This window comes from Aythya ferina (assembly GCF_964211825.1).
Source record: "Aythya ferina genome assembly, chromosome: 15".
In the NCBI taxonomy this organism is placed as follows: Eukaryota; Metazoa; Chordata; class Aves; order Anseriformes; family Anatidae; genus Aythya; species Aythya ferina.
In genome coordinates, this window is record NC_140314.1 from 5,586,347 (window position 1) to 5,606,736 (window position 20,390).

General features: G+C 63.1%; 2 protein-coding genes across 10 annotated transcripts in view; one reads left to right on the forward strand and one right to left on the reverse strand.

The window, feature by feature from the left end:
• The window catches only part of MAFK (MAF bZIP transcription factor K), a 13,199-nt gene extending 5,112 nt beyond the window's left edge, over positions 1-8,087 (reverse strand). Inside the window, exons 1-2 of one of the 4 annotated variants that reach the window (XM_084536332.1) lie at positions 7,955-8,087; positions 571-650 (exon numbers count right to left, since the gene is read on the reverse strand). In XM_084536332.1, the coding sequence (XP_084392458.1) occupies positions 571-606 (36 nt within the window). In that variant the 5' untranslated portion in view covers positions 607-650; positions 7,955-8,087. Of the gene's footprint in view, positions 1-570; positions 651-1,557; positions 1,579-2,440; positions 2,463-2,619; positions 2,753-7,954 lie in introns of those variants that run through there. The other 3 variants (XM_084536331.1, XM_084536330.1, XM_084536329.1) reach the window with 3 other exon arrangements.
• On the forward strand, positions 4,224-19,870 carry LOC311444890 (lysosomal alpha-glucosidase-like). Of its 6 annotated transcripts, XM_084536320.1 has the most exons (21): positions 6,448-6,516; positions 6,789-6,933; positions 11,454-12,015; positions 12,231-12,376; positions 12,991-13,156; positions 13,436-13,532; positions 14,433-14,552; positions 14,651-14,769; positions 14,848-14,979; positions 15,739-15,849; positions 16,443-16,556; positions 16,821-16,905; positions 17,212-17,329; positions 17,650-17,783; positions 17,925-18,076; positions 18,178-18,326; positions 18,419-18,560; positions 18,754-18,852; positions 19,024-19,188; positions 19,273-19,419; positions 19,568-19,870. In XM_084536320.1, exons 3-21 carry the CDS (start codon positions 11,464-11,466, stop codon positions 19,628-19,630), a joined length of 2,811 nt encoding a protein of 936 aa, XP_084392446.1. In that variant the 5' UTR covers positions 6,448-6,516; positions 6,789-6,933; positions 11,454-11,463; the 3' UTR covers positions 19,631-19,870. The 6 variants fall into 6 exon arrangements, with proteins under 6 accessions (XP_084392443.1, XP_084392446.1, XP_084392444.1 ...); XM_084536317.1 differs by lacking the exon at positions 6,789-6,933 and having other exon boundaries at positions 4,224-6,516; XM_084536318.1 differs by lacking the exon at positions 6,448-6,516 and having other exon boundaries at positions 6,527-6,933.
• Positions 19,871-20,390: the final 520 nt, after the last annotated feature.

Here is a 20,390-nt window from a genome sequence, read left to right on the forward strand (position 1 = left end):
GGGCGTGTGCCTCTCTCTCTCGAGCAGGTTTGCTGCCACAGCTACTCCCAGAACCTCCAGAACATCATTCTTTTGTCCCTTCTGACACTACAGACGCCTGCAACAAAGCGTCAGGACACCAGAAAAGCTGCACCAGAGCATGAACCTGGTCCACTGCACAGCAGTTAAACCCAAGGCATTTACTGCCTCGTGGATCTGCAGGAGAACAGGTGGAAGCTGCCTTTCCCTGCTGCACCTCAGCCCTGAGAGCAGAAGTGCTGCATTGCCAGGCCTGGGAGCGCTGCTTTCAGGGTGCTGCCAGCACCTGCCCTACCCCAAGGTTTCCTGGATGGCAACTGGGATGCTCAAGCCCACAATCCCATAGATTTCAGCCATATTTCTAGGTATGACCAGCATTCTTCTACTGTCTCTCTTAGAGATCTTTCCCATAGGTAATGGGAAATTATATCAGCACCCATCTGTAAGAGTCTGTCAGAAGAAAAGATGAGCCACATGTGATGGGTGCTGCACGGAGCACGGCTCTGCCACGGCCCCCCCGCCACCCTGCGGCACCCGCTCGGCCTCCCCTACCTTTAACGCCTTGTTCGGTTTGGGATTAGTCGTCATAACCTGAGCACAGTCTTCTGGACAAAACTGCTCAGAAATTGCAACTGGAAAAAAAAAAAAAAAAAAAAAAACACAAAACAAGGTTTTCAGGTTACGTCAATCTCCGACATGAAGGCCAGGTAAAGAGAAAAGACACCCAATACACAGCCCGAAACCCCAATCCAAACCACCCCCGAAAAACACCGCACCATGGCTAAAAACCCTGGGAAGGGTTCAGAGATCGCCTGCCCTGTACAGACGTGAGGAAGAGACATTTGTATGGACAAGCTCATTGCTGCCTGATGCTGAAGACCTCATCTTTTGCTTTTAAGCACACCGTGACGAGGCAGGGAGCGAGGGAAGGACACCCACCCGCCTGTAAACAACAGCAATGCGATGCGAACGGCCGTGCACCGCCACCTCTTTGCTGGGGGAGCGCGACCACCCGGGCCCCATCCCTCGCTCACCTCCCTCTGGAGGAAACCTAAATGCTTCGGACACCCTCTGAGGGACCGACCAGAGAGTCACCTCCGCTCATAAAAGGCTCTGCAAAGCCACAAGACAACAACTCCCTTCACCCTCCTTTTGACGATTATTAACACGGCTTGACATTGAATCAGCAGCCCAGAAATAGGCTGCCTGGTTCGTCACCTGCTTCCAGCGCCGTCCCCACCCAAAGGCGACGCTACTGGAAAACCCAAACGCCAGGAACAAAAGCCCACCTCCCCCCCCCCCCCCCCAATAATGACAAAGCAAGGCATTAGACTTTGCCTCTCCCAGCACACCGAGACCTGATGATGCTCGATGCTCGCTGCACGCTGACCCCCCGGCGATGTCTGGCGAGGTGCAGGCAGCTCCCCCGGCAGCACCCTTCGCTCCCACCTCCCCGGGGGGGCTTAAATACACCCCCCAGCCTTTCGGCGACGAGCCACCCGAATCCTCGGGTTTCGGCAGCAGCCTCGGGGACCTTACCCTTGGCGAGGCGAGCGCAGCCGTGCCACCATCACAGCCTCTGCCTGTCGCTCCCCCGGCGGGGAGGGCTCCCGCGGCGCGCCGGTCCCCCCCGCCACGCCACCCGGCTCCAAGGGGCTGCGCAGCCAGCGGCACCGCGCCCGTCTGGCGGCAGCCCGCTCCCCTTCTCCCCCCCTCCCCAGACCCGGCCCAGCCCAAACCCTCCCCGTTTCCACGTCTGCGTCGTGTCACACATCCTAATCATTCATGAAAAATCCAGCCGAAGCATCCCAAGCATGATTCCCTTCCGATAGTTGCCATGGTGACCTTGGGAAAGTAGCCAACCCCGAGACAGTCGCCATGGAAACCGAGAAGCCCAAAAGCGATAATGACTTCAGGTCATGTCTGTGCAAAGACATCACGAGGTCGTCGGCGAGTAAACAAACTCATTCATATCTGCAAACAGCGGGTGAAGGGACCCGGGGGTGCAAAGGTGGGCTGCGGGGACACGAGGGAGCCGCGTGGGTGCTGCTGTCACCTGCGCTTTGTCAGGCAGACACCTCACTGTCACACGGCTGACGTACAAAGCGAGCCGAAGAGCTGGGGGAGGAGGGTTGAAAAAAAATAATAAAAAAATAAAATAATAATAATAATACTCCCGTAAGCGCCGAGATACTATCCCAGACATCAGGGTGCGCGCGTTCAGGCACCTCCTCTATTTTCCAGCCCGAGGCAGCGCGGCTCCGCACGCCCGCCGGAGGAGGGACGAGGCCGAGCTGCTGGGTGATGAATGGAGCGCTGCGAGCAACTGGTGTGCTGCTTCTGCCACAGCATCGCACGGCCCTGCCCTGCTCTCCCCCAGCGCCCACCCCACCCCGAGCACGGCTCCCGCTGCCCCCCTTACTCGCCGCGAGCCCGGGGTCCCCCCCAAGCCAACTTCCCCGAGCTGCGTTGGGCGCGAGGGCCGGCTCTTGCCTTCGCCGTCCTCCTCCTCCTCCTCATCGCTTCCCCTCGGCCGCCCACCCCTACCTCCAGGCCGGAGGCGCGCGCGCTAGCACGAAGGAGGAAGGAAAAGCTCCTCGCCTCGGCCCAACGGTCCCGGCGAGCTGAGGGGAGCGGAGCACTGCCAGTGCGTAAAGGAAGCGGCCGGCAGCCCCCTCCCTGCGCACGCAGGGAGCCGCGGCCGCGCAGGCAGTTGGTGCCATAGCTATGCAGTGAGTCACCAGCTGTTTACAGACTTGGAGAGCTCGCATTCCCACAGCATCAGAAACTCTTCCTCCCCTCGGCATCCCCCCCCCCCCCTCACTTCTTCCCTCGCCACCCCCCCGGCCCTACAAGGAAAGGGGCGCGATGCCGGCCCCGTTGGCGGCACCCAACGCGACGCCACGCACGGCGCGGGGCGGCCGGAAAAGGAAAGGCGAGAAGGAGAAGGGGGGGGGGGAGCGCGACACGGCAGGGCGGTGACACCCACCGGTTGCACAAAAAGCCTTTTGATCCTCACCCAACGTGTCTTCAAAGCGCCTTCTGCGCCAGCCGATGGAAAAACTGAACAGGCCGCTTGGCCGCGCGGGGACGGAAAGAAACGTAAAGGAGCGTGGAAAACAGGCGGCGAGGGTTGAGATCGCCTCCGCCGGGGGTCAGCGCAAGGGTGCGAGGTGGCTCGGCGTGGTGACGGCCCCCCCCAGTCACCTGTCACCCTGCGCTGCATCTCCCAACCCCACGCCTTCCTCCGGCTGTGCCGCACACCCAAGCGCTCCGGTCGGGCTGCGGTCGGTTCTGTTACGTGGTGGGGCTGTGCCACGGCTGCTGGTGGCACAAGAGATGGGGACAAGGATGGGGATGTGCCCAAACAGCTCCAGGAGGAGCACACGGGCTCCCCATTGCCCCATTCACGCTCTCAGTGCCCAGACAGCACCGCTCACGATACCCACCAGCGGCACGGGCACGTCACCTGAACCACAGACCCCCACCGGCCAAATCCTGCCCCTCAGCACCACTTTGGGCTACCTGTCTCCCAGCATCAGGGCATTCCCACAGTAAGGAGGCGAAAACCCCAGGACGGAGCAGTAAATTGTCCCGCAAACATGCTGAACCCATGGCATCCCCCAAATGCACTGCTCTGGGGTCTGCAGGGACCCCACCCGCGATCTGATTACCCCAGCCCTTCCAGTCTGCACCCTACTGCTGCCCTTCTTTCCTTAATTGCATTTGCTGCATCACGTCTAAAATTAGGAGCTCGGCTTTTTGGAACGAGGAGCGCATTACATCTCTATTCTGTAAGCAGCGTGACACACTTAGGACGCTACATAAATAAAACAGCGAGTAGTAAGACACCCGCCGTACGGGCACAGGCTTTTACAGCTCGGCTCCACGCTCGTATCCAAAGCGAGTGTTTTGACTGTGGGTTGCATAAAGAGCCCTGGTAATTCCGCAATGAAGTTACCCACCGGCAGCCTCGCCAACGCCCTCTCTCTCCCTCGCGGAGGGCTCCCGTGCCGCTTGCAGCAGCCTCCCCAAAACCCTCCCCAAAACCCACCCCTGGCACCTCGAGGCTGAGGGTCGCAGCCTGGAGCTCCCGGTGACCCCCGGCTCTGGGTGACGGAGGCAGCCCGGCTGCGCCGAGGTGAGGCAGAGCCTTCCACGAGAGGTTGGTAATTAAGAGAAAGAAGAGACGCCAGAACGCGATTTCAGACTTTCCACGCTACGGGGCTTTCAGAGCGCGTTCCGCGTTAAGGAATTACTACAAAGGCTCCGCCGACACCCGACGACTGCGGATGAACTCGAGTTTTCAAACTCTTTCTGCGCCGAAAGACAGCCCCGGCCAGAACACGAGCGCCTGGCAGACAGCCCCGCTGGTGCTCGGCTTCCATCCTAACACAAGTCCAGCAAACTGAAAACACGCAACCCTCACCTCCAGCCAGGCCAGCACCAACTTCCAGAGGGCAGAAAAACAGCGAAACGTTCAAGCAGCGGCGGGGATCTCCGCCGGCGAGCCTCAGTTGAGCACCGAGGGGAATTCTCTGCTCGTTCCCAAACACAGGGCTTTAACTGCGGGCAGCTGCTGTAGCAAGTTACCCAAATCTCCTGTTTATCCCCAAATCACTCCCAGCTCCGGGGGGCTAGCTGGAGGGATGCGCTTCCCAAGGACCCCTCTGGATCTGACAGGCGAAGGGAACCACAGATGCTTCGATCTTCATCTCTGCGCCCCCACCACTCGCAGACACGACACGGGTCTCCAAGAGGCTGCAGCACGGCACGCCGAGCACCATCCCTCACCCATCATCCAGAAAGCCCTTCCCCTGCTCTGCCAACCTTCACACAGCCCACGAGGCAGACTGACGCCTGTCATTCATTCGGTACAGGAGAGGGGAGGGCCGGGCTGCCGGCGTGAATCTGGGAGCGCATGCGAGGCAATATATTTGACACGAGCAGGGAGAAGACACCAGGAGGGGTGAGTCACTGTTTACTGTTCTCTGCACAGCCCTCGCCCAGCTGGCCAGCTTTCCATTTCCCTTATGGATCGGAACCAGCATCCAGCAGCAAAAGGGAGATTCGGGAACCTTTGGAGCAAACGCCAGAGCTGCCAGGACACGGCTCTCTGGGGCGCTCTCTGGGGAAGGCTGGACAGAGATCAGATGGGCTGTGCTGCTTTGGTAAACAACCCCGTCAGAGAGCCTGTGGTGATGGAGCAGAGCACCACGAGGGTACCAGGAGGGTACCAGGGGGGTACCACTGTCACAGCCAGAACCCAGGACCTCGGGGGACAGGTACGCAGAAGACACTGCCGGTGCTCACGAGCCACAGCGCAGGGCGCTCTTCCCACCATGCGCTCACAAAAGTGGTGACAGAGCTGCACCCGAATCACATCCCAGCATCATGAGCCCAAGGACACCTCTCTCCCAAGCAGAGGAACCAAACCATCGAGCAGCAAACGGCTCGGCTCGCTCACACAGGATCCGATCAGATCCTATGCATGTGGCCAGACATCAATTTGGAGATCTTCACCAGCTGTGATACAGGAATGTGATGGTGTGGCTATTTGGGGTCCTGCCACCCTGCAAAGCAGGGGGATTTGGGAGCTTCGCGGTGCTGCCTCTCTCCCCCTGGTCCTTGTGTTTATGGTCGTGGCGCCGCGTGGCTTTGCGCTTGCTTCATGCTTGGAAGGCTCTGCCCGAGTTTGCAGATAGCCTGAAACAATAGCCCAGACAGAAGTGGAAACTGCCTGCTCATCTCGACAGGGTGCTGAGCCTGAAACTTCCTGATAATTGAAAGTGCTAGCGCTGCTCAAGTGTTTCACAGCTGGATGTTTACAGAAACCGTCAGCGAGCGAGCTTATCCCACAAACCCCAAGTGCCGCGGGGCCAGCACTCCCAGCTGTCCTCTCCTGGCTCCCCAGCTCAAGGTTTTCAGCGCCCAGCCCCACGGCGCACTCCGGCGATCCGTCACCGCTCGAGGCCGACGGGATCAGGAGCGCGTCACGCCGATACGCGCCGGCTGGGTGCATGGCACTGCAACAGATTGCCCAGGCGGGTGCGGGAATGAGATAAAACGTGACAAAGCACGCTGTCCTCGAGGGAAAAGCAATAAAAAAAAAGGCAGCAAGCCGCTGGCTGGTTTAGGAACGCTTTTGAAGCAGGGCACGAGCGTGCCCTAATATAGCCAGGGACACGCAGCGCACCGCGGCTCCGGCACAGAGCCCCGGTGAGCCGAGAGGCCGGCAGCGTGTCCTGCTAAGGAGAGCCACCGTGCCCCAACCTCACGGCCAGAGTTAATTACGATTAATTAACGGCGTGCAGCACCTCTATCAGGTACCAGCAGAGTTAACTCTCCTGCCGCCCGGCCCTGCGCGGCGCCATTGGACAGCGGCGGCATCCATCACGCCTCGGAAGTGACTGCGCGGGGAAGGCAGCTCTGCGCCAGTGTGTACACGGAAGGAGAGGGCAAGAGGCGCCGAGCACGCAGCAGCGAGCAAAGCCCAAGGTAAATTAACTCGCCGCTGGAGCACGGCAGCACCGGGCTGGGGCGCAGGGTCGAGCGTCTCGACAGCCAGGGCTCAGACGGCAGCGGTGGCACATGTGGCTCTTGTCCCGCAGCCATCCCGACGGCTCTCGGCTCCTGTCCCCAACGCCTCCGGGCTCGCCTCCTCTTCGCAGCCCCCCGAGGCCGGGGGCAGGCAGGTGAAAGCGAAAATGGAGGCCTCGCCGCTTCCCACAGCGGCGCGCTGCCCAACGGGGGCTCGTTCCTAATTGCAGACCTCGTGGCCTGCTTTCGGCACGGCCGGGGAAACAGCCCACGAGGGAGGCGAGCAGCCCCGCCAGGAGCAGCAGCAGCAGCAGGAGGAGGAGGAGGAGCAGGAGGAAGAAGGCCCTCATCGTCGGGCACTCGGCGAGTCCAGAGGTCTCAGTTCCCCTCCCGGCCGTTTCTCCAGCTCACGCCACTTTTCTTCCCCGGCCCCGCCACGGCTGGGCTTTCCCCACCCCCGTTTCGGAGCAAACCCCAAAATACCAGCACCAAAACTCCCCAGCGCCCCGCGCCCACGTGGCGGCCGTGCCCGCAGCCGGGGGTCCCCGCAGCCCCCACCCACGGCTGCGCCCACCCGGTTCAGGAGCCACGTGTGGGGCGCTCCGAGCCCCCCCGACCCCACTGCTGGGACAATCCCCGGCCCCACAAAGCCTCCCGGTTTTGGGCCCCCAGCACCACGCCGCTTCTCCTCGGGGGTATTTTAAAGCTCGTTAAAAATCCGGGGGCAGGTTACCGGGGGGAGGGGGGGGGGCACAGGATGGACCGGGACATGGTTGGGGGGGGGGGGGCTGAAAGCCCCAAGGCGGAGCCGTGCGAGCATCACCGCCGCTCCCCACAACTTCAGGCAACTTTTCCACCGGGCCAAGCAGCGGGGACGGACCGGGGGGGGGATCCCAAAAAAAGGGGAGGGGGTAAGAAAGGGGTAAGAAAGGGAGACGGGGGGGGGGGGGGGGGGGGGCGGGGCGGGTGGGAACGGCGACAGCGGCGAACAGCAGCGGGGTGGCGGGGTCCCTCGGCTTCTCGGAGCCCACCCCCGGTTGCTTTCGGTTCCCGGAGCCCCCCCCTCCCGGTAACTCCCCCCCTCTCCTCCCCTCCACGTGCTGGAGGGCTCGGGGCGGCGGCCCCACGTGCCCGGCGCGGTGGTGACTCAGCACTTCGAGCCCAGCCACCGCGGCGGGCGCGACCCCACCCGGACACCGAGCTCCGGGCAGCGGGGGCAGCACCCAACCCAACCGATCCCAACCCAACCGGGCCGCCCTATAACCCCTCCGCCCTATAACCCCCCCTATGCCCCCCCTAGCGGCGCCCCCCCGCCCTTATCACCCACTCCCGGCTTTATCCCCCCCCCCTACCCCACCCCCCCAGGCTCGGTGCCGACCCCTCCGCGGGTGCTCACCTGCAGTGCCGGCGGGAGCGCGCGCGCGCTCCCGGGGCGGCCGGAGCGCGTGGTGGGGGGGGGGCGGCGGCGGGGGCGCTGCTGGGGCTCGCTCCGAGCCAGTCCCGCGGACAACAACAAGCGCGGGGCCGCCCCCTCCCCCCCCCCCCGCCCCGCGCCCCGCCGCGCCCCGTCCGGACCAATCAGAAAGCGCCGCCGCTTCCGGCCCCGGCGCGCGTCAGCGGCGCGCGTCAATCGGTTCCCGCCCCGTGACGTTAGCGCCCCGCCGGCCACGCCCACCGCGGGTTCATTCATGGCGAAGGGCGGCGGGAGGGGGAGGAGGGAGGGGGCGGGGCTACGAGGAGGGGGTGGGGTTGTAGAAAGGGGCGTGGCTACGCGGAGGGGGCGTGGTCACGGGGCGCCGCGCCCCAAGGGGAGGCCGGACATGGGGGAGGCCGGACCCCAATGGAGGCTGGGTCCCGGTGGAGGCCGCCCCCCGTGGAATTTCCCCCGCCGTGGAGGTGTCCCCGCCGGGGGAGGCTCGCCCCAAGTGGGGGTCTCTCCCCCCCAAGTGGAGGCTCCTTACAGTGGAGGTTCTGCCCTCAAGTGGAGGCTCCCCTCAAACGGAGGCTCCCCTCAAATGGAGGCTCCTCCTCAGTGGAGGTTCTCCCCCCCACCCCCCGTGGAGTCCCCACCCAGTGGAGGCTCCCCCCAAGTGGAGGACTTTCCCTCCACTTGGTGAAGGCTGACCCCCAAGCAGAGGTTCTCCCTCCCCAGGTGGAGGCTCCCCCCAAGTGGATGTCTACCCCGAAGCGGAGGCTCCCCTCAAATGGAGGCTCCTCCCCAGTGAATGTTCTACCCCCCCCCCATTGAAATCTTCAACCACTGGAAGCTCCCCCCAAGTGGAGGCGTCACTCCCCCAGGTGGAGGCTGCCCCCCAAGTGGAGGTTGTCCCCCTAAGTGGAGGTCTTCCCCTAAGTGGAGGCTCCCCACAGTGGAGGTCCCACCCCATGGAGGTCCCACCCCGTGGAGGCTCCCACCCCATGGAGGTTCTCCCCCCGTGGTGGAGGCCGTGGTGTTTGCAGCGCGTGGGCCCGGTCACGGGGCGGTCACGGTGCTGCTTTGCCGAGCCCCCGGGACGCCTGCTGGGAGTCATGAGGCTGGCGAGGGTGATCGGAGGCTACTTTGGTGTCCGCCTTGGCAGCTCCTGGCACAGCCTCCCATCCTCCGTGGGGCACTGAGGTGCTTCCCCAGAGGCCAGCAGGGCATTGCCAGGCCCCAGCTGCACCAAACCCGCAGTTCTGGGGAGTCCAGCTCATCCCAGCGGCACAAGCATCGCCTCGTCCCCCCATCCAGGGGAGGCGAAAATGCCCAGGGGGTGAATCAAGGCGGGTGGCTGACCAAAACCATGGCCTCCCTCGAAGCTGACCTCCCTTTTTTTTTTTGTATGAGGCTGCTCACGAGTGCATTGCGAAGGCAGCGCCGTCACGGGGCGCTTCGTGCTCCCAGCCCCACACATCCTCGCTCGGGCACGTCACGGGATCACGGCGTGGGTTGGGTAGGACGGGACCTCAAAGCCCACCCCGTTCCCACCCCGCTGCCTCCCAGCAGCCCGGGGTTGTTCCCCCTCTCTTGGCGGGGTCGGGGTTTGGGGGTCCCCTACGACACGGGGGATTTTGCTCGAGATTCTGCTTCTGGGGCAAGCGACCTGCCCCCCGCCTGCTCCTGCTTTTGATTTTCGTTCCCTGGAGAAAGCAGCTCTGCTCCAAAGGTCTGTCGGCCTTCGCCGCTGACCTTTAGACCGCGGTGGCCTTCAGTAGTAAACAGCGAGCGGCTCCCCGGTCCCAGGAGAGCGGGGAGCCCTGGGCGGGAGCACGCACTTCCACGTGCTCGGCAGCCAGACGAGCGTGGGAGATGGGGCACTTGGTGAAACCCAGGGCAGAATTTGGGGCTTGCTTTGGGGCTGTGGGTTGCTGAGGGTCTCACCCACCTGCTGTGTGCTCAGGCACCGCGATTCCCCGTCCCTCCCACCCTCTGCTTTGGCTGAGCCCTGAGGACGAGGCGGGGGGCTGGAGGCGCATGTAGGGGCTGGAGACCCTGTGGCCGTACGGTTAAACCCCTAACACCGCTCACCCCCCATATCCCCCTCCACGGGGCTTCCGAACAGCGCTGGGTGCGGCTGTCTGGATATGAACACGTCTGAAAAGAGCACAAAGCAGCCGAGGAGGCGGCCACGAGGCGCATGCTGGCGCTGCTACTAGAGGAGAGCGGTAGGCGCCGGGCGCCTTGTCGGGGTTTTACGGCGCAGCGGGCAGAGCCGCAGCGCTGGGAGCCCTGCCCGCACGCTCTGCCCGCACGCAGCCCCAATGTCAAGAGGAGACACGTGAAAGTAAGCTCCTGGCACGGCCGGAGCGCTGCCTCCCCGGGCTGGGCTGGGGCCCCCCAACCCTCCATGCGTTTTGGCAGGGCCGACCGCGTCCCCCTCCTTGTCCCCAAAATGCCACCGCCGCACGCAGGCGTCACGGGTGGCCTGGGTGGTGCGGGGGCTGGTGGCGTGCTATGGGGCCTGGGGGTGCATGCGGGGTGCGAGGGTGTTCGTGGGGTCCTGGCCTCGCTGTCACCCCCCGGGGTGGGGGCACAGCACCCATCGGGGCGCTGCGGGGTGGGCGCTGCTGCTGCGGGGGCTCGCAGCCAGGCCCCGGCGGGCTGGGATGTTTTGGTGTTGGAGCCGGGGGAGGGTTCATGGGGAAGGAGATCTGCTTGCCAGTGAAATCCCTGCTTCTGAGATTGCACAGCGCCTTTTGAGATCACACGGTGGAGGTGAGGGGGGTCCGAGCGCTTCGGCAGAAGGCGGAGGGGAAAAAAAAAGAAAGTTGTGGCCGTATTTATAGGGCTGGGACTGCTCCCTGCAGGCAGCACGAGGGGGGGTTCTCCACTTCCAGGCTGGAAAATGTTTGCCTGAGAGGTTTCTGAAATTGTATTTTATCAGTGGGAGGCAAAGACTGACAGCACGTTCCCTGCCAGCCCTTGTCCAGCTCTCTCCGGGCTAAAACGTCTGACTCAGGGCTTTGGGTGTGAGCAGGGGATGCTCGGAGCAGAGGAGGCTCAGGACAGAGGAGGCTCAGAGCAGAGGAGGCTCTGCCCTTTCCTGCTCCCAGCACCACGGCTGTGCTCCGATGGGTGGAGGGGGCTTGGTTTTGCTTGCAGCTTCTGGAAACGCTGCATCCCGTAAATTCAGGCCTGAGCAAAACTCCGTGAGGGGATGCTCTGACACCAGCCAAGGTGGGGAGCTCCAGGAGTGCCTTGTGGCAGGGTCTTAGTTTTCCCTGGTGGGGCCAGGACCAGCCTGGCACGGGCAGCTCCAGGCAAAGCCATCCTGGGTGCCGTGGGTTTGCAGTGCCCATTTAAGCCTCTGCAGGATGCTCTGCCTAAAATGGGGGCATCGGGCACAGAGACCCCATCCCGGTGAGCTTCCCCTGGCTGGTTCCTTCACCCACACCTCCGTCCTTCTCCCCCGCAGCCCCAGGACGATGAAGTTGTACCAGAAGCTGAGAACAGCAGTGCCACGGCTGGTGCTGAGCCAGGAGGATGAAGAGGAGGAAGAGGAGGAGGAGGAGGATGCGGACACCCCGACACCCACCGGGCACAGCAGGCTGGCCCCGTGGTGGGTGGGCAGCGGGCTGCTGCTGAGTGCCGTGCTGCTGAGCGCCGTCACCGTCTGGGTGCTGCGACAAGTGTCTGGGGGCTGGCACGGCCCCGCGCCACCCTCCCAGTGCCACCAGGTCCCCGAGAGCCACCGCTTCGACTGCTACCCCGAGCGGCGCGTGGTGGTGACCCGGGAGCTCTGCGAGGGCCGGGGGTGCTGCTTCGTCGAGACCTCCCCGGCAGTGGGGGGCACGAGGGGGGTGCCCTGGTGCTTTTACCCCCCCGACTTCCCCAGCTACGCCCTGCAGAGCCTCAACCAGACGGCGCTGGGCATGGCGGGGCTGCTGGTGCGCAGGGAGAAGGCTTACTACCCCCGGGACATCGGGGTGCTGCGGCTGGATGTGGAGCTGGAGACGGACACGCGGCTGCACGTCAAGGTGAGCGTGCCTCTGGTTCCCTGCCAGGGCTTGTGACCGTGCTGCTGTCCCCTTGCACCCTCCGTGCCGCGTCTGTAGGTGGCTGTCCCCTGCTCAGAGTGGGACCAGCAGCCGCTTTGCTCCTGGCATGGCCGTGCGTGGCCTCAGTCAGCATCTCCAACCCTTCGCCCTCTTGCCAAGCTGATCTTGAAAGCATCTTCTCTCCCCCCCCACAGATAACCGATGCGGCCAACCCCCGGTACGAGGTTCCTCTGGATGTTCCCCGGGCAAAGAAGAGAGCAGAAAACCCCATCTACAGCCTGGACTTCTCCAAGGACCCCTTTGGGCTGCTGCTGCGGCGCCGAGACACGGGGACGGTGCTGTAAGAGCTCCTGCATGCTGGGCACGGGGAAAGCCCTGCCTGCTCCCAGCAGGTTCCTGCATGCCCCCCTGGGGGTTTTCCTTAGGGAAAAACACCTGGTGGCATCTCCAGCTGATGGTTACTCATTGCCTTCAGCCTTGGGCTCAGGCATTTAGGGGAAAGGAACTGCTGGTGGCTTTGCCATGCTGCTCCAGTCCCCTCCGTGGCTTTGCCCACGCTGAGCCCCATTGCTGAGCTCTGGCAGCCCCTGGGGACCGTGTCCTTTCCTCCTCGCTCCTGTCCGCCAGGCCCTGTGGTCTCTCCTTTCCTTGGGAGCCGCTTATCAGAGGCAGCAGGCGGAGAACCCCCTGGCCACATTGCCTCGATGGTTAATAATAACCTCAGTGGAAGCTGCTGGTGTCAAATGAACGGCTGTGCCGTGCTGGGGGAAGCTTCGGGGGGGGCAGACTGTGCCTCACCTTCCCCAAAACCCCAATTTGCCACCTGCCAAAGACATTTGGGGTGTGGATGTAGGATGGCACATGCTGTTTCGTTGCCCTGGAGATGCTTCTAGAGGGAAGGGAGCATCCCCGATAGGCATGAGGATTAATGTCCCCTCTGTGTCGCCCCGGCAGGCTCAACACCACCGTGGCCCCCTTGATCTTCGCCGACCAGTTCCTGCAGATCTCCACGGCGCTGCCCTCCAGGTTCCTGTACGGGCTGGGGGAGCACCGCAGCACCCTGCTGCACAGCCTGGACTGGAGCACCCTCACCCTCTGGGCCCGCGACGTCTCCCCCACGGTACCCCCGGGGCGGGGAGCTGCTGGGGGGAGCCTTGGAGCCAGCAGGGACAGGGGGTGGTCACGGGGAGATGCTGGGGAGGATTTGGGTGTGATTGCAAAACACCCCTCAAGCACTCTCCTGGGGCTGCCACCTCCAAAACCGTCCTCGGCCATGGGGTGACAGATGCCAGGCTGGGTGGTGGCTGGCACCGGGCAGCAGAAGTGGCTTGGGGACGTTGGTTAGCCCGAGTGTCACGGCTCCGGGCTCCCCTTCTCACCGGGCAACCTCTGCTTGCAGGAATCGTTCAACCTGTACGGCGCTCACCCCTTCTACCTGCTGCTGGAGGAGGGCGGGGATGCTCACGGGGTTTTCCTCCTCAACAGCAACGCCATGGGTAGGTGCCCAGGGCGGCTTCAGGAACTCAGGGCAGGAGGAAGCCATAAAAGGGACACGATGTGGTTTGCTGGCTCCGTTATTGAGCTTAGCCATCTGTTTCCTGGCTAAGGCCAGGCTCTTTAGCAACTGCCGAGCAGTTTAACCACACGCCCAGCTGCTGAATTGCCGTCGGAAAAGCAAGTCCCTTGTGTGTGGCTCCATGCCTGCTCCCCGGCTGCCCCAAACAGCCTCACCCTGAGGCTGGCAGCGGGGGTGACCCCAGCACGGACGGGGATGCCGCCTGCTGTCCCCAGCTGTGCCCGCCGTGCCAGCTGTGCCCTGCAGCATCCTCCTGCTGATAACTCCCCGGGGGTCCTGCCGTGCTGGGGATGGCACCGGCAGCCACCCGTCCCCTCCAGCAGCCAGCTGGGACGGCACTGGGGCTCCAGCTGCGCTTTGTTGCAGCAATGCTCCCTCCCCAGGATGAGCACGGGGGAATGCAGCGGCTGAGGTTTGAGGGCTCAGCCCTGTGAAAAGCCCTGGGTGCTGTGTGCTCTCCCGTACAAGTAGCTCTCGATTCATTATTCGCCTACGAGAAGGTTTGGGGGAGGATGTGAGGAATGCGTGCGCTCACTCATCAGGTGGGAGCTGGGAGAGCGGCACAGCCTTCAGCTTACAGAGCACGTTTTGAAAAGAGAGCTCCCTCCCTGTATAAACCAGTATCTCCCCAGTCCGTGATGGTTCAAGCCTCCTGATACCCACTCGGTGTTCGATCAGGGCAAGGCAGGGTTTCTCCTCTCCTCTCCTCTCCTCTGCCAGAGGCTGAGTGTTGTAGCAGCGCCGCCTCGCCCCGCGGTGGGATCGGGGTCCCGGGGCTGCTCCCCACGTCCCACTGTGGTTCTGTCCCCGCTCTGCACAGAGGTGGCCCTGCAGCCCGCTCCGGCCCTGACCTGGAGGACCATCGGGGGGGTGCTGGATTTTTACATCTTCCTGGGGCCTGACCCCAACGCGGTCATCCAGCAGTACCAGGAGGTGATAGGTGAGTGTCCACACCACGATGTTACTCCTCTCCCCTTCCTCCCCATCCCTCTGCGATGCTGCCGTTGACTTTCGGATGCCCCACGTCTCCTCCTGCAGGTTTCCCGGCCATGCCGCCCCTCTGGGCACTCGGCTTCCACCTCTGCCGCTGGGGCTACGGCTCCAGCAACGAGACCTGGCAGACCGTGAGGGCCATGAGGAACTTCCAGATCCCACAGGTGCCCCCCCCAGCCCCGTGGAGGGAGGAGGGTTGGGGTCTGGGGGCTGCCGCCCGCCTCTGAGCTGTTTCCCCACAGGATGCGCAGTGGAATGACATCGATTACATGGACGGGTACCGCGACTTCACCTTCGATGCCCAGAAATTCGCCTCCCTCCCCTCGCTGGTGGAGGATCTCCACAAGCACGGGCAGCACTACGTTATGATCTTGGTACTCGGCTTGTCTCACTCGTGGGCTTGTGGCCAGGCTGCAGGGCAGGGACACGGGGACAGTTGGTGGCCCCGGGTGGTCTCTGCAGGGTGTTAGCCGGCACCAGGGCTGGGGATTTTTACCAGTGTCTGCAAACTGCCGATGGAAATCCCCTGTAAGGGTAGGAATGGCTGAGACACAGGCCAGGTTGTCACGCTGTGCTCCTGCCTGCTGCGGGAGCCCAAGGGTGCTGGGGTCCTTGTCCCCTGTGGGTAAAGGGACCAGTGACCAGAGCCGGGGTCAGGCTGCTCAGCTGGTGGCTGCTTGCTGTGGGAAGCTCCGCTATCCCACGGGTGCTGCTGGGCTCTCGTGACCCAGCTGTGATGTCCCCTCACCCCGCTGCTGGGACACGGGATGTGGGTTCTGGGGGTCCTGGGCTGGAAACGGACCCTGGGAGCATAAGGTTGTGTTCCCCTGGCCGGCTGAAGTCCTCTTCGCAGCCTCTCCGTGACCTGATGTTTCTTGCATAAGCGCATGATGACTTATATTTATCCCCCCGCTCCCCCAAACCCTGTAACGGGTCCTTGGGACTTGCAGAAGTGACTTGTTAGAAAACATGCCTGGAAGCGTTGAAGCAAGTTTCTGTTCCTCTTGGTCAAAACAGCCGCCGTGTGCGGGCTCTGGCTGACCCCGTGGTGGTTGTCTTCTCTGAATCACGCTGGCATCGCAGGGGGAAGGGGCTGTGCTGGGAAAGACACTAACCCTCTGCTGCATCCCCAGGACCCCGGCATCAGCAGCACCAGCCCGCGGGGCTCCTACTGGCCTTTTGATGAAGGTTTGAGACGGGGTTTGTTCATAAACACCACCCAAGGGCAGCCGCTGATCGGGCAGGTAAGGAACCGGGGGAAATCCCAGCCCTGGAGGGGTTTGGCAGGAGCAGGGCCAGGATTTCTTCCCTCCTGCTTCAGAAAAAGCCATGTGGCTGATGGCCAGAGCCTGGCTGTGCTCTCAGCTCTCCCAGCTCTCTGTGTTTCACTTCATGGCATCCCCACCACCCTCTGGAGCCAGCTCCTGCCCTGGCAGAGGCACCCGGGGAAGTCATATGAGTGCAACGGAGTCGGTGGTTCTGCCTGAGGCCGGTCATCTGATTTCTCTCCCTTCCTGTTTTTGGGGTGAGGCAAGGTTGTGCCTCCAGATCTGCTCAGGACCCGCAGCAGTTCCTTCCCAGTTTATCCCCTCCTTCCCAGCCACTCACTCCTCCTCACCACCTGTAACTTTTGGTAGTCTAAAAACAGGGAGAAAAAGCACCCCGAGGTGCCCAGGTGGATGCTGCACACGCAGCCTCCAGCACTCAAAGCAATCAGTTTGGATTTTCTCATTGGTTTTATTGTCCATGCTCCTTCAGCGTGCTCACACCCCCTGGCACCTCCTTCCCCACAGTGTTCCCCCTCTGCTCAACCCTCCGCTCTGCTCCTTCACCATAGGTCTGGCCCGGCTACACGGCCTTTGCCGACTTCTCCAACGTGGACACGCGCCGGTGGTGGCTGGAGAACCTGCAGCGCTTCCATGCCCACGTGCCCTTTGACGGCGTCTGGATCGTAAGTGCCCCCTCGCCCCAGGTGGCTCCCTGTTGGACAGTGCCCAGTCCTAGAGCTTCGTCTGTCCCTCTTTTAATGGTTTTTCAGCTTTATTGTGTTTAGCAAGCATCAGGTGCTGGCAAGACACCAGCCCCACAGATGTGCTCACCCATGTGCATGCTGGGCAAAGGAGCTCGGTGCTGCCACCGGTGCTTCTGGTGTTAGTGCTGGATGCTTCTGATCCTTAAAAACTCCCCAAAGTGCTCCATGATTTCCTTTGCTTAGGACATGAACGAGCCGTCCAACTTCATGGATGGGTCTGAGGAGGGCTGCCCGCCGGGAGAGCTCGACAGCCCCCCGTACACGCCGGGTAAGGAGGGCGCTGAAATGCAGGCTGTGCTGGTAGGTACCGCGCGCTCTCAAGTCGCTGAAAACCGAGTGAAAACCATTTTTAAGAGACATCACATCTCCGTTTCAACCCCTGAACGTTTCCATCCCTGCTTCCGTGTGCTGGTACCCGAGCACTGCATGCTTGTGGCCGTATCGGGGATGGGACTGGCTGCGGGAGCTTTCAGCGCTCAGTTTGCACCAGCAGCAGGGCACCTCGTTCAGCATGGGGGGCTGCATGTCCCCACGCCCCCCACCACGTGCCAACGGTGACTGTCCCTCCCGGCAGCCGTGCTGGGCGATTCCCTGTCTGCCAAGACGGTGTGTGCCTCGGCGAAGCAGAGCGCCTCGGTGCACTACAACCTGCACAACCTCTACGGGCTGATGGAGGCCGAAGCGACGGCGAGGTACCCGAGCACCCTAGGGATGGGATGGGGTGAAATCCTGCTGCTCGGGGCTGGCACGGTGTAGGAAAAAGACTAGGGTTTGAGGGCCTGGCCCAAAAGGAGGTGCTCTGGCTGCTCACAGCCTCGGGTACAGGAGTAACCCAGCAGGGCAGGGGAGTGTGCGTGGCTGTGGGGAGGGCTGGGTGGGTGAGGCTGATCCTGGTGTTGAGCCCAGGGAGAGGGGGACCGTGCTGCTTGTACCCTCAGAGCTGTCCCTCGACCTCTGAGGGATAAGGGGGCTGCTCTCACCTCTGGTCCCATGTCTCCCCGTTGCCTTCCAGTGCCTTGATCCAGATCCGGGGGAAGCGCCCCTTCGTCATCTCCCGCTCCACCTTCCCCAGCCAGGGCCGGTACTCGGGGCACTGGCTGGGTGACAACCGCAGCCAGTGGAAGGACATGTACTACTCCATCCCGGGTGGGTGGCACGGCCTCACAGCCCTGTCCTTCCCCGCAGCATGTGCAGACCCCCAGCACCACCCCATCCCGCATTTGGGAGGTGGTGCAGACCCCAAAACTCCCAGCATATTGCTGAGCATCCATCCCCATGTGTCCGCAGGGATGCTGAGCTTCAGCCTCTTCGGGATCCCACTGGTGGGGGCCGACATCTGCGGCTTCTCCGGCAGCACCTCGGAGGAGCTGTGCACCCGCTGGATGCAGCTCGGGGCCTTCTACCCCTTCTCCCGCAACCACAACTCCCAGAATGAGAAGGTCTCGGGCGGGATGCGGGATTTGGGATGTGGAGTATGGGATGGGGGATGCCTGGCAGGGCTGGGGCTGGGGCAGTCGCTGATTCCCCGCATCTCTCCCAGGCCCAGGACCCGACAGCTTTCAGCCCTGCGGCAAGGACGGCTATGAAGGACGTGCTGCTGACCCGCTACTCCCTCCTGCCCTTCCTCTACACGCTTTTCCACCGTGCCCACGTGCATGGGGACACTGTCGCCCGGCCCTTGTTCTTTGAGTAAGAGCATCCCTGACGGAGCTGGCGAGGTGCTGGATTCACCTGGACGGCGGATAGCAGCCGATGCGAGCGTTGTCTCTGTCCCACCGCAGGTTCCCCCAGGACACGGTCACGTACGGGCTGGACAGGCAGTTCCTGTGGGGCCGCAGCCTGCTGGTGACGCCGGTGCTGGAGCCCGGGGTGGATTCCGTGATGGGCTATTTCCCCCGAGGCGTGTGGTACGACTTCTACACGGTGAGGAGTGCCACCACGGTGCTCGGTTGGGTTTTGGGTGGTCCCTGCTCAGCAGGGAAGGCCTGCAGAAGGGCTGGAGCATTGCGGTGTCAGTGCTGCCCATGGGGCTTGGTGCCAAAGTGGCTGCTCCCTGGTACTTTTCCTGAGCCCCCACGGTGTCCCTGACCCCCCTTGGCTCTCACCACCTGCCCAGGGCTCCTCTGTGAACAGCAGCGGGGAGATGCTGAAGCTGTCGGCCCCCCTGGAGCACCTCAACCTGCATCTCCGCGAGGGCTCCATCCTGCCCACCCAGGTGAGCTCCCACCCACCACCTCCCCGGGCTGGGGACTGTCCCCGAGGAGACACCTCCTGCATGGCACGTGCCCCCGAGTACCTCAAGTCTCAGCCCCCGTGCAGGTCGCAGCCCTCCCCACCCTATTTTGGGCTGTCAAAACCCTACAGTGCCCATGTGTTTGAACCCCAGAAACCCGGACCCACCAGCAAGGCCAGCCGAGGGAACCCCTTGCGCCTCATCGTGGCCCTGTCCCCGGGTGCTACCGCCTGGGGGGACCTCTTCTGGGATGACGGCGAGAGCCTGGACACCTTCGAGCGGGGCAGCTACTCCTACCTGGTGTTCAATGCCACGGAGGTGGGACAGGGCAGGGACGGGGCATGGGGACCCCATAATGTCCCCATCTGGCCACCCTCATGCTCACATTGTCCCCTCCCACAGAACATCTTCACCTCCAGCATCCTCCACACCAGCACCGAGGCCGCCTCCACCACCATCGGCACCCTGAGCATCTATGGGGTGCGGGAGCCACCCCACAAAGTCCTCCTGAACGGCCAGGAGAAGCCCTTCTCCTACCTGGACAACCAGGTGCGGCCCCATTTGGGGTGCCCTGTCCTGGAGGGGTGTCCCCAGCCCTGGCAGGGGGCTGAGGGTGCTGCTCAGGGAGGGGTTTTGGGGCGGTGAGGGCAGGATCTCTGCCCGCTGCCATCTCGGGATGTCCCCTTTTGTCCCGCAGGTCCTCACGGTGAGCGGGCTGGGCATGGGGCTGGGCCAGGCCTTCTCCCTGCAGTGGCTGTGATGGGGGGCCTGGAGCTGCCCCCACCCCGCCGAGACCACCCGTCCGTGGCCGTGATCCCGAGGCGGGGATGGGATGTGGATGTCGCCGTGTGGAGGCGCTGGGAACTGTCACCTGCTGTGGATGGGGATGGGGACACTGGGATGGGGACATGGTGGGGGGTGGCTGCCGGGTGCCCCCACGCCGTGCTGGTGGTGTGGGGTGAGGGCTGGCGGCCCCGTCTGCAATAAAGGAGTGAGGAGAGCTTGGTGTAGGGCTGTGATGTGGGGCTGGGGGTGTGTGGGGGGGGTGACCACGGACAGAGCTCAGCCACCCAGACCCCACTGCCAACGCTGATAATGTCCTACCATGGTGTCCCCGCATCATGTCCCCTAAAGATGTCCCCCCTACAAAGTCTCCCTGTGATGTCCTTCCACAACATGCCCGCATGATGTCTCCCTGTGGTGTCTCCATAATGCCCCCCGTAATGTGTCCCCCCATAATGTCCCCCATGATGTCCCCCCATGTCCCCCATAATGCCCCCCATGATGGGTCCTGCAATGTGTCCCCCCATAATGTCCTCCCATGATGTTTCTTCATAATGTCCCCCGTAATGTCCCCACAATGTCCCCCCAATCCCAGCCCTTCATCCCCCAATCCCCCTCATCCCCAACCCCCCTCTCCCCCCCACACTCCCATTTCCCCCATTTTCCCCCATTTCGCCCATATTCCCATTTTCCCCCATATCCCCCATTTCCCCCATATCTCCCCATTTTCCCCTATT